The sequence below is a fragment of the Tenrec ecaudatus genome, chromosome 3, assembly GCF_050624435.1.
Source record: "Tenrec ecaudatus isolate mTenEca1 chromosome 3, mTenEca1.hap1, whole genome shotgun sequence".
NCBI classification, from domain to species: Eukaryota; Metazoa; Chordata; class Mammalia; order Afrosoricida; family Tenrecidae; genus Tenrec; species Tenrec ecaudatus.
The window spans coordinates 140,550,486-140,562,978 of record NC_134532.1 but is presented as its reverse complement, the minus strand read 5'-3'; the positions used below and the strand labels follow the sequence as shown (position 1 = coordinate 140,562,978).

General features: G+C 39.0%; 1 protein-coding gene across 9 annotated transcripts in view; it reads right to left on the bottom strand.

The window, feature by feature from the left end:
• The window catches only part of LIN54 (lin-54 DREAM MuvB core complex component), a 74,526-nt gene that overhangs the window by 41,264 nt on the left and 20,769 nt on the right, over positions 1-12,493 (bottom strand). For all 9 annotated transcript variants that reach the window (XM_075544104.1, XM_075544109.1, XM_075544105.1 and 6 more), the window contains one exon: positions 4,552-4,694. In XM_075544104.1, the coding sequence (XP_075400219.1) occupies positions 4,552-4,694 (143 nt within the window). The remainder of the gene's footprint in view (positions 1-4,551; positions 4,695-12,493) is intronic.

The following is a 12,493-nucleotide window of genomic DNA, read 5'->3' as shown; positions in this document are numbered from 1 at the left end:
AAAATGTTTAGCAGTAGCACCAAAGATGAATTGTGAGACACATGTGAAGGTAGACTATGTTGAAAATGTCTATTTGATACTATGGCAACCATAAAAATTATTTTCAATGATAATAAAAAGCCAATGTTGTTCTTTGTGTTGCTGAGTCAATTCCAAGTCACAAAAACTCGACAGGACAGAGCAGACTGGCCACCTAGGGTTTCCAGGGCTGCGATCTTTACAGAAATAGACAACCACATCTTCCTCCCGCCAAATGGCTGGTGAGTTAAAATGCCAACTTTTCTATTAGCAGCTGAGTCCTTTAACAACTGCACCACCAGGCCTACTTCAAGGAGTCAGCCGTAGAAATGAAACAGAATCATAAAAATTCTGTAAGTAACCCAAGGAAGGCAGAACAAGAATTAAAGAACATAGAGCAGACGGGACAAAGAAAACAAGCGGTAGTGCTGTTGTCGTTAGGTGCCATCAGGCCAGCTCTGATTCACAGCGACCCTCTGTACAACACAAGACACTGCCTGCTCCTGGGCATCCTCACAATTGTTGTTTGAGCCCAGTGTCGCAGCCACTGTGTCAGTTCCTCTCGTCGGGAACCTTCTTCCTTTTCTCTATCCCTCCACTTCAGCAAGCATGATGTCCTTTTCTAGTGATTGCTCTTTGCTGAGAGTATGCCCAAAGCATGTGAGAGTCTTGCTTGCCATTCTTGCCTCTAAGGGCATTCCGGCTGGACTTCTTCTAAAACAGGTTTGTTTGTTCTTCTGGCAGGCTACGGTACTTCCAATACTCATCGCCTACAGCACAGTTCAAATCCATCAATTCTTCTCCAGTCTGCGTTATTTATGAACCAGCTTTCCCATGCACGAGGCAACTGAAACATGGCTTGGTTCAGGTGCACCTTATTCCTCAGTGACATCTTTGCTCCTTGACACCATCCTCTCTGTTTGTCACGTTCTCTATTGATCCCGCTGTGAGGATTTAGGTCTACTTTACATTGAGCTGTCATTCATACTGACAGGTGCAGTTTTTGATCTTCATCACCAAGAGCTTCAAGTCTTCCTCCTTTTCAACAAGCAAAGTTGTGTCATATGCATATCACAGGATGTTATGACTCTTCCTTAATCCGAATGCCAAGCTCTTCTTCATATAGTCCAGTTTTCCCATTTATTTTCTCAGGATACAAACTGAGTATGTTGGAAGGACACAACCCTGATGCATACCTTTCCAGATTTTAAATCATGTAGAATCCCCATTTTCCTCTGTAATTGCTCCCTCTAGGCTATGTACAGGTTCCATGTGAGCACAATGAAGTGTTCTGAATTCCCATTCTTCTCAATGTAATCTATAGTGTATTATCCATACAATCAAATGCCTTCACATATTCATTAAAACATAAGTAAACAAACAACAAAAAATATAAGTAAACACATTTATTCTATTCTTTGCTTTAAAATGCACCGGTCATCAGTAATGATAACCCTCATGCTGGGCCCTCTTCCACCTCCAACTGGAGTTTCTGACAGCTCCCTGTCAATGGACTGCTGCAGCAATTTTTGAATTATTTTCAGCAGAATTTTACTTGCATGTAATAATAATGGTATCATTCAATTATTTCTACATTCTGGTGGGTCACCTTTGGAATGCACACAAATAAGTCTCTTGAAATCTGTTGGCCAGGTAGCTTGTCCTCCAAGTTTGTTGGCATAGAGTAGTGTTTCCAGTGCTTCACCAGCTTGTTGCAACAATGTGACTCATAGCCTACCAATTCCTACAGTCTTTTTGGCTAATTCCTTCCACACGCTTGGACTTCTTTTAATACCATTAGCTCTTGAGCATATGTTACCTCTTGACTGGCTGGACATCACCCAATTCTATTTGGTACAGTGACTGTGCATTCTTTCTATCTTCCTTTGACTTTTCTCACATGGTCAATACTTTGCCCATAAAAAACTTGCATATTGCAACTGGAGGTTTAAATGTATCTTCAGTCCTTTCAGACTGAGAAATGCTAAACATGCTCCTCTGTTTTTGAAGCCTACCTGGTTTTCCCTAGAATTTAGAGTTACCTTTCCCCAACGTAGAAGCAAAGTGGCTTAAAACCAACCATATCAATAATCACATAAGAGGTAAATGGTGTAGAAATATTGTTTATTTTCTTATATTTACCATTCTTATATTACCATGTAGTCAAAGACTTTGTCTTAATTAAGGTACTTTAAATAGGATGTTAGCTTTTGATAGTTAACTCAACTTTTAACTATAGGCCTTAATATAAAATTTTTTAGTTAAATGTGTCTTTTTAATGAAGAGGTAGAAGATTAGCTATAAATAAAACCATGTCCTATTTGTAAGCCATCAGTATAGCCCACAGACTAGTCATATTAGTCCACAGTGTCATCATCTACCTGTTATTCAAGTCAGAAGTCTATATGTCATTCTAGATTTTCCCACTCACCTTCTCATCAAATCATATACCTTAAATCATTCTCCATGCATACCTTCTGCCCTAGTCGCATAACTACTCTTTTCCCCTAGAATTCACAATAGCCATCTTTTAAAATCTATAAACCTAGCATGATCCCAATGGGGGCACAGAGTTACGTGTTCAGCTCTTAAAAGGAATGGCTGGTGGTCAAAGTCTTGTCAGCAGCTCAACAGGGGAGAGACCTGGCAATCTGCTTGTGTGCAGAGTTGTCGACCGGTCCACAGGGGCAGAATCTCTGGGGAGGAGAGCCCGACAGCAGTTTTCAAGCTTCTCTGTGTAATTCCAGGTGCAGACAAGGTTGAGAAGTACTATCCAAGAGGTAGTAGAAAACAACAGGAAGGCTAAGAATCAAACCCACATTCCCTCACAGGCAATTTTCATGGAACACCTGGCCCTCATACTGCTAAAACAATGCAGTTTCATCAAAGGGTCACACTTAAATACTTTGGTGCATATTACAAAATCAAACCAGTCTGCTCACCCACAGCTAAATCCTACCCAGGAGGTTTAAACCTTTGAAGACTTGGTTCCTTTGCATAAATCTTCCTTGACAGGTAAAACAGAGCTGTAACCATTACAATTCTCCAGGAAAAAATTAAACAGATGTCTACTGTGATAGTACTGCCCAGCTAGTCAATTCCAATTCACAGTGGCCCTATAGGACAGAGTGGAAGTGTCCCTATGGGTTTCCAAGGCTACAATTCTTTACAGGAGTAGAAAGCCGGGTCTTTCACCTACAGAGTAGCTGGATGTTCCAAACTGCTGACCTTGCATTTAGTAGTCCAAGGTGTGACCATTACATCACCAGGGCTCCCTCCACAAAGAAGTCTAATTCCCCTATTATACTATAAACTGTTGGAATTAGTACGCTTTGTCGTATTCATGCTTTTATCCCTAGTGTCTAACACTATGCATGGTATAGAGAAAGCACTTGAATATCTGTTGAATTCATTTAGGCGAGGCAAATAACCATGTTCTTATGCAGGCAGAATTCCAAGTTAAGAAACTACAAGAGATATCAGTTTGTACATTATATCCAAGTTTCATCCAAACAGAAGCAAAACAACAAAAAAAAACCCCGAAAAACAAAACAGAAACAAACAGTTGGATTGTTAACTAATGTAAACATTTAGTGAATATTCTATGTACACGCAGTAATAAACTAAGGAAGGAGGAGGCGACAAAGAGAAGTGTGCTGCCACATTCACAGTGGTGTCACCTTCCAGAAAGTGACACTTGGCTTTCCAACTCAACAATGTCTTTTAAAACATATTCTCTTTCTCTCCTTTTAAAATTAATTAATTAGTTAAACCCTTTTATTGGGGGCTCGTACAACTCTTATCACAATCCATATATATATCCATTGTGTCAAGCACACTTATACATCTGTTGCCCTCAAAACATTTGCTTTCCGCTTGGGCTCTTGGAATCAGCTCCTCATTTTTCTTTTTCATATTCTTTTTCAAAATATTCTATTAGTATAATGATATTTGTTTTAAGAAAGTACGCTAAGAATGTTCACTTGACCTCAGAGTAAAATTATAGGTACTTTAAAAGAAAAACAAATTATGAAAACTTTTCAAATGCTTTGAATAAATTGTAATTAAGTCTTAAAAATCACCGATAATGTGGCTACTGGCATCTAATGGCAATTTCTAATACTTTGGGTATTCTATACTTAGCAAAAGCTCTGATCTCCAAAAAGCTCACAACACATAAAATATTAATAAATAAGTAAAAATTACATTTAATATTCAATATTTAAACAGTCAAAGGACAGGAATTTCTCTAATCACTAACTGGAGTAGAACTGAACTCTAACATATGGACCTCACTCAAAAGATTGTTCCTGTATCCATATTCACATGGGCCAGAGAAATCACCTTAACATGCAAATGATTACTCATATATTCAAAGCAAACTTTCATCTGTCATATATCCCTAATTATCAATATCATCCCATATTCACTGAATGTCAATACTTGCTTGAGAATATCATCAAATGTTAAAAATGACTAGTAATAAAAGCACCATCCACAATATTTGGCTAAAGTCTTGTTTCATTTTGTTACCTTATTTGGTGATTTCAAAGGTGAGATGGCTATTTTATTTGGTGTCTGTGTTGTAGAATTTAAACTTGGTCCAATAACACCACTGTCAGAGACTGTTATGGTCTTGGATGGAGTCCCAGGAGTGGACTGTGAAAGAACCCGACCTGTAAAGGAGAAGGAGCACATCAGTTTGATTTTCCAATGACAAGTCAATTTTCATGATAATGAGCCACACCCATAGGAACTGTTCAATATTTCATGTGAACGTAATACTTAGTGAGTCCCTAGTAAACCGTGATGAGCCTAGGCAGAAAGAAAACAAAGTTTCTTGTTAAGATTTAGCATCAGTTTAGATAAGGGCTATAAAACCACTTGTAATCATGTGCTCATCAATATGTTGAGGTATATGTATTAAAAAAAAACAGGTTTGGGACGATTTAGAAATATGCTGTATATAACACAGCTCCTGAAAATCAGGATTTGAAACCAAGTCTGTAACACTTCAGTCTCTGTTCTATATTATACTATACCACAACTTAAGCCATGCAACATATAATTTACATCCACACCTACAGAAGAGACAGTGAGTGGTCTTGTGAGAGCTCCGTTTGGTTTAACATTGCTATTAGACTGCCAAAAGAATTTCAAAACAAACACAAACGCTTCTTCTGACTGCTCTACTCAGATCCTAGTAGGAACACTGTGTTCTCCTGTAAATAATAGCCTTTAGTTACCATACAGAAAAACAGCAGCATTAGAAGTTATTACTATGAACTGAAATACTGGAAATTTGTATTCTAAGCATGAGACAACAAGACAGATCTCAAGATTCCTTAAAGACTCCGCGACAGATATTAGTGCTGTTTACCAAGTGTTTCTGTCTCCCCATTCTGGGCACATACTAGGATGGTACTCCTAGCCCCTTGTGGTTGGGTTGGGAGATAGGTGATTTGCTCTGGCCCACCGGTTGTTTATAAAAATGGTGCATGCCACTTCTGGGCCAGAAGACTAAGTAAGTTTGAACTAAAGCACTCTTTTCCTCTGGCACCTTTATGATGGTGGTTCCTCATTCCACCTGGACCGCAAAGGGACAAGGATGGAAAGAGTCCCTTCTCTACCCAGATAGTGCATGCAAATAATCACAAAGTAGGAATAAAACAGAAAACTTTAGATTGTTTTAAGCTTCCAGAGCATAGAAATTCTTTATTAAGACAGTAAAACCAAGATTCCTGACTGATCTAGGCTTTCCTGTTGATGGACTAAAATGGATTTGTATTATGTTAGACGCAGCCCTAGAACTAAGACATAAAATCAGAGAAAAGAAGTTAGCTCAGCATGAGAGCAAACATCTAACAAACATGAACTGAGTTTTCCAACATGATCACATTTCTAGTCACTGAAGGCATTCCAAGCAGACTGTCCAAACTGAACAACCAAATCTATTGGCTAAAAAGGGAATTTAACTACCAGAGAAGCAAAGAAGTACACAACTAGATCATCCCTAGAACCCCTCTAAATGCTGACTGCTACAATTTAATTTACAGCTGCAGCTGGAGAAGGAGGAGAAGGGATCAAAGAACAGAAAAGGAAGAAGAAAGGAAAGCGGAATGGAGATTGGGAAAGTGGGATTTCGCAACTACTGAGCCAGTTCTTGGGATAACAATGTCAAAATATGCTGACTGTTGAAACATTTTTAATCAAGTTCACTGGACATTTATAAAATACATTAAATTGAATTTTTTCAAGGTCTCTGTCATACAAGATTATATTTAATTTTCCTTAATGCATTTCAGTTAAATGTTCCTTTGATTTTTCTTTCCCTGGCAAGCTTATTTAGCTTCCTTAAACAAGCCAATTCTACGTAGCTAAATAAACTATAAGGAGCCCTGGTGATGTGGTAGTTACAAGTTGGGCTGCTAACTGCAAGGTCAGAAGTTCGAAGTCACCAGCCACTCCATGGAAGAAGTATGGGGCTTTCTTTTCTCATAGTTACAGTCAACTTTCATTTTAATTGTGTCAAATTATCCATTATTTGCTTATACGACTTACGCATTTTTTGTGCATTGTTTAGGCAATCTTTCTTATCCCATAATCATGAGAATATTGTCTTGTAGTTACCTTGAGTGTGCCATACCTTATCATTTTTGCACTAGAATCTTTAATTCACCTGGAATTTATTTTCTTTTTCTATAGGATCCAGTGTATATACTCTTTTTTCATTTGTTAGCTAATTATCCTACTATCACATTTTCCCAGCTGAATAACTGGCAATGTCTACTCTGTCTAATCTAATTTTATAGGTCAAAATAAATGTTTGTGCCCTCTACTCTGTTTGTCAATCCCTACATACATATCACTGTGATTTAATTGCTATGTGCAATAAGACAATGGAGGTGAACAAAAAGTTACAGTCTGAAACCCACAAGGGCAGTCTACCCTGCCCTATAGAGGCACACTGTGAGTCAGCATCAACTCAATGGGAGAGAGTTTCAAAGGTTGTACCTGCCTAAAGTAACATGGCTGTTGTGCTAGCTTCCAAAGTTAATATCTATAAGATGAGCCTGAAAGCCCAAAGACACAGTTTTGTAAAATGCTCTCATTTGCATTTACAATAGCGTATTTATCAGGCATTATATACTTTAAAGAAAATGTTAATATAGGAAAATCCTCAATTCCTGAGGATAATTAATACAAGGAAAGACCACTTAAAGTAAATTTACAAGAAAAACACTTTACAGTAAGTAACAAAGAAAACTAAAAGTTAACTTGTACTTTTGGGGGGACTTATATTTAACAACTTCACAGCTACTTGGCGACCTGACAGGGAAGAAATACATTTGTGCCCATTCCAAAGAAAGGTGACTCAACAGAATGCTCAAACTCTAGAAAGCTATCAATGAAATCACATGCCCATAAAATCTTGCTGAAGATCATCCAACCACAGTGGCAACAGCACACTGACAGGGAAATGCCAGAAGTGCAGGCTGGATTCGGAAGAAAACATGGAACAAGGGATTATCAAAGATGACATTAGAATGATCATGGTTCAAAGCAGAAAATACCCAAAAGAGGTTTACTTATGTTTCATTGACTGTGCGAAGGCCTTCGAGTGTGTGGACCATGACAAACTGGATGACCTTAAGAATGGGAATTCCAGAACACTTCATTGTGCTCATGAGGAACTTGAACATGGATCAAGAGGCAGTTGTGCAAACATAACATGGAAATACTGCATGTTTTAAAATCAGGAAAGGCTGGATGAACAATCTGGAGGAGAACACAATGGGACCAACAGTTCCTGGGGGACATGGAAGAGGGAGAGGTGGGGGAAAGGAAGTGGTGTTAACAAACCCAGGGACAAGGGAACAACAAGTGAACCAAATCGGTGGTGAGGAGGGTGTGGGAGACCTGGTAGGGCATGATCAAGGGTAATGTAACCGAGAGGAATTGCTGAAACTCTGGTGGGGACTGAGCATGATGGTGGGACAAGAGGAAAGTCAAGGGAAATAGAGGAAAGATCTGGGAGGCAGAGGGCATGTATAGAGGTCTAGATAAATGCATTTGCATATGCAAATATATTTATATACGAGGATGGGGAAATAGATCTATGTGCCTATATTTATAGGTTTAGTATTAAGGTAGCAGAAGGACATTGGCCCTCCACTCAAGTACTCCCTCAATGCAAGAATACTTTCTTCTATTAAATTGGCATTCTATGATGCTCACCTTCCTGACAAAATCACTGAAGCAAATGTGGTGAAGAAAGCTGATGGTCTAAATTATCAAGGGTTCATGAAGGAGTGGGGAGCAGGTAGGGAGGGGAAAAATGAGGAGCTGATGTCAGGGGCTTAGGTAGAGAGCAAATGTTTTGAGAATGATGAGGGCAATGAATGTACAAATGTGCTTTACATAATTGATGTATGTATAGATTGTGATAAGAGTTGTATGAGCTCCTAAGAAAATGATTAAAAAATCAATTATAAACACATAAAAAAATTATGAAGTCTTACTTGGCCCACTATCTAAAGTTCAAACATGTCACTGATAGCAGTTGACATTTGTTTAGGGTGTCATACTTTTCAAAGCTCTCAACAGACTTAAGGATTAAATGTCTGTTTTGTGCCACACTGCTGCTGTTTCATCCTTATAAACCATTTAATTCAGAAAATAAATAAATAAAATCAGTAAAGGTTTGTGTCAGGGTTGTATACTCTCATCAGTCACTCAATCTATATGCTGAGTCAATCATTAGAGAAACTGGATTATATGAAGACTATGCCATCAGATAAGAGGAAGGCTTATTCGGAACCTGTAGTACGCAGTTGACACAACTGTGCTTGTGAAAGTGACGAGGACTTGAAGCTTTTAGGATGATCAAAGAGTAAATCAACTATTCTATTTTGGGGGAGGAGATTCCTCTGAAAGTTGTATGACAGCACAATGACAGCCTCTGGTGACAAGTTTGATGTGGACAAATAAAAGGTCACTTCTGCAAAACACTCCCAAGAATTCTGTATTAGCCTTCAAAATTCAAGTTATTCTTTGTGGAGCCTATTTGATTATCATCCTCATAACCTTTTTCCTAATGATCTAACTTCTATATCCCCATTTATCCTTAGCGTCTCAGAATGATTCAGACAAGTCAGCATGACATACCATTTCACCTTGAAATCTACTTACGAGGCTTCTGTAGTCTACCATCAGATGTTCCTCAGGAGCAGAAAGACACACACCACAAGGTTACTGATAGGCTGGGGCAGGGAGTTAGTATTTCTAATTCTACCAAACATCAGTTCATTAGAGTCTTTTTACAGTTAAGTGAGGTTTGTTCCTCACAGGGCTTCTCAAACTTTGTAAACAGGGGGCCAGTTCACTGTCCCTCAGACCCACTGGAGGGCCGGACTATAGTTTAAAAAAAACTATGAACAAATTCCTATGCACACTGCACATATCTTATTTTGAACGAAACATCAAATGGGGCAAAAACACCCAGATAAATGTGCTCGGTGGCCTGCATGTGGCCCGCAGGCCATGGTTTGAGGACCCCTGCTCTACAACAACCTTGTACCTTCGGAACTCTGATAATCAGGACCTCAGGCTGTCACTTAACCATCTCAAAAGTTGTGTGGCTGGAGCATACAGTTTACAAAAATAAATAAGATGAACAAGTAATATATTTTCTCAAGATCATAGATAAAACCAATAGAAAAGCCACAATTGAAACTCACGTCTTTTAATACCGCTCTCTTACCTTATCATTACACTTTTTCCATAAAACACTTTTTCATTCAACAACACACATTCACTGAACCACAGAATAGAAACAAGGTTAAAAATAATTACCATCGGATCCACATGTGACCTCTTCCCTGGGAGAGGGACAGCAGAGAAGGGGGGAAGGGAGACTCCGGATAGGGCAAGATATGACAAAATAACGATGTATAAATTACCAAGGGCATATGAGGGAGGGGGGAATGGGGAGGGAGGGGGGAAAAAAAAGAGGACCTGATGCAAGGGGCTTAAGTGGAGAGCAAATGCCTTGAGAATGATTGGGGCAGGGAATGTATGGATGTGCTTTATACAATTGATGTATGTATATGTATGGATTGTGGTAAGAGTTGTTTGAGTCCCTAATAAAATGTAAAAGAAGAAAAGAGAAAAAAATGATTAGGGCAAAGACTGTAAAAAAAAAATAATTACCATCAAGAAAATCACATGTGGAGTAGGGGAGGCAGAAAAGAAAATAATACAGTATGACTAATGGACAAGTTACCATTAGTATTACATTTAATAGAAGGTTAATCGCAAGTCTGTATTTGGTGGGGTAACCATGTTTCATGGGAATACATTGGATGGTCAAGGAAGACTATCTAAAGTAAACTCAAGGGTCAAAACTTCTGAGACAGGTAGGAGACAAACCAAAAACCGAAGTAGAACGTAGTCATCAGGAAGAGTATAGAAAGGCATGCCATGTAAAAGGCACAGTGCCAGGATCCTCAGGCCTGAGAGAAAAAGGTCCAGTTGGTAATCTCTTAAAAGAAGCTCAATCTGCAGGTCTGGAACTAATAGGGGGTGAAGGTGAAAGAGGTCTACATTAGATTATAAATTTCTTTAATGCTAAGAAAACATCAGCATATGAACTTAACCTGACATAAATGGATAAGACCATGAATTTTTTAAGCAAGAGTGTGATAAGGTCAGATTTATATTTTTTAAAAATCACTTGACTTCAAGATACCAATCTTTAATGAGAAACCCCAAAGTCACAAAAAACAAACAAACAATCCCCCACCACCCCCCGACAACCATTAGCTGCAAGTAAGTTACAGATGACGAACCAGCTGGTCATAAAACAAATCAGCAAACACAACTACTTCAGGGATTCCAAATATGGCCTATATGAATTTAAATAGTGACTCAAACGCAGAACGTATCCCTACAAACCAAACTGATTTCCAACACTTCTCGTGATGAAACTTAACAGAAGCCTGTCTCTGTGCATTTTACCAGGTTGGTAAGTCTGGCTACAGTTAACAGGGGAATTATTTTGCAACATATTATAAATGGCCCCAAAACGTGGCAATAATATACATGATAGCCAAATATAACATTAGTGAAATACTCTTGATATTAACTAAAAATTCATTCAACACTTCTTTAAATACCGCTATTCTTAAGTACATAATTTCTTCCCATAACTGAAAATGTTAAAGGAATCTCTCAAATTCAAGACAGTGAAGAACGTTCCTCCAACTAAGCCCCTTCAAAAGACTAGTTGCCTTAGTCTGCTGCACAAGACCTCTTTAGAATATTGTTACTTTGAGGATGGAGGTGCACCTGCCCCAAGCCGTGGTGTTTTAAATTACGTTGGACATTAAATAAGGAAGACCGGAGAAGAACCGATGCGTGTGAATTGTAGTGCTGGAGAGGAACATGGAAAGTGCCATGGACTGCTAAACAGATCTGTCTTGGAAGTACAAGCAGGCTTTTCTGTTCCTTAGAGGCAAAAGCGGTAAGACTTCATTTTAGGTACTTTGGACATGTTATCAGGAGAGACCAGTCCCTGGAAAAGGCCATGATGCTTGGTAAAGTATTGGGGCAGTGAACAAGAGGAAGACCTCTGACATGATGGACTGACACCATGGCTACAACAAGGGGCTCAAGCACAGGAATTGTATAGACGGTGTAGGATCGAGCAGTGTTTGTTCTGGTGCACACAGGGTTGCTGAGTCCGAACTGCTCAGTGGCACCTAACAACAACAACACCTGCTCAGTCTCCCAGGGTCCCTTGTTGCTTCAGTGCATCCTACCCTAGCTTACTTTCAGCCTACTTCTTGAGCCAGTACCAAATCCAAACGCTTTCAGAAGTTTCCTGTGAGATTCTATTGGCTGCTCATGAAAGCTCTCTAGCTACCAGGCCCCCCACACCATCATAAACCGTCTCCACTGTAGGTCAAAGGAGAACAAGAACACGCACTCTCCTCAAACTGCAGTCTTCACATCCGTCCTCTCAATTGCTAGTAAGTCTCTTTACTACCATTAGTTTAGACCTGCCTTCTCTTATCCTATGTGAAAATCTACCACAGAAAGCAGTTAGATGGTTTTAATATACATCAAGCAATTGGAAACACTCACCCAAAATACACATTCTAAGGATTGGTAATTCAAATTTGAAGTCTCTAATCCAAAGTTTACCATCCACAATTGCTTCACCAAACCGAAATAAGAAATGATCTTGTAATTGGTAAAAATAGTATAATTACAAGAGCTCTGAGTTAAAGGCCAGCTACTACGGCTGTGTGATCATTCTCTAGAAGAAATGAGCTGCTTGCATACCTACTTCTCAGGCAAAGATGACAAAGGATTCACAACGTGGCAGGCAAGCAGAAGACAGAGAGCTGGATTTTACCAGACCTTTATATTTCTAGGGGAAAAAGAATTGGTAGTATTTGCAAAAACCAAA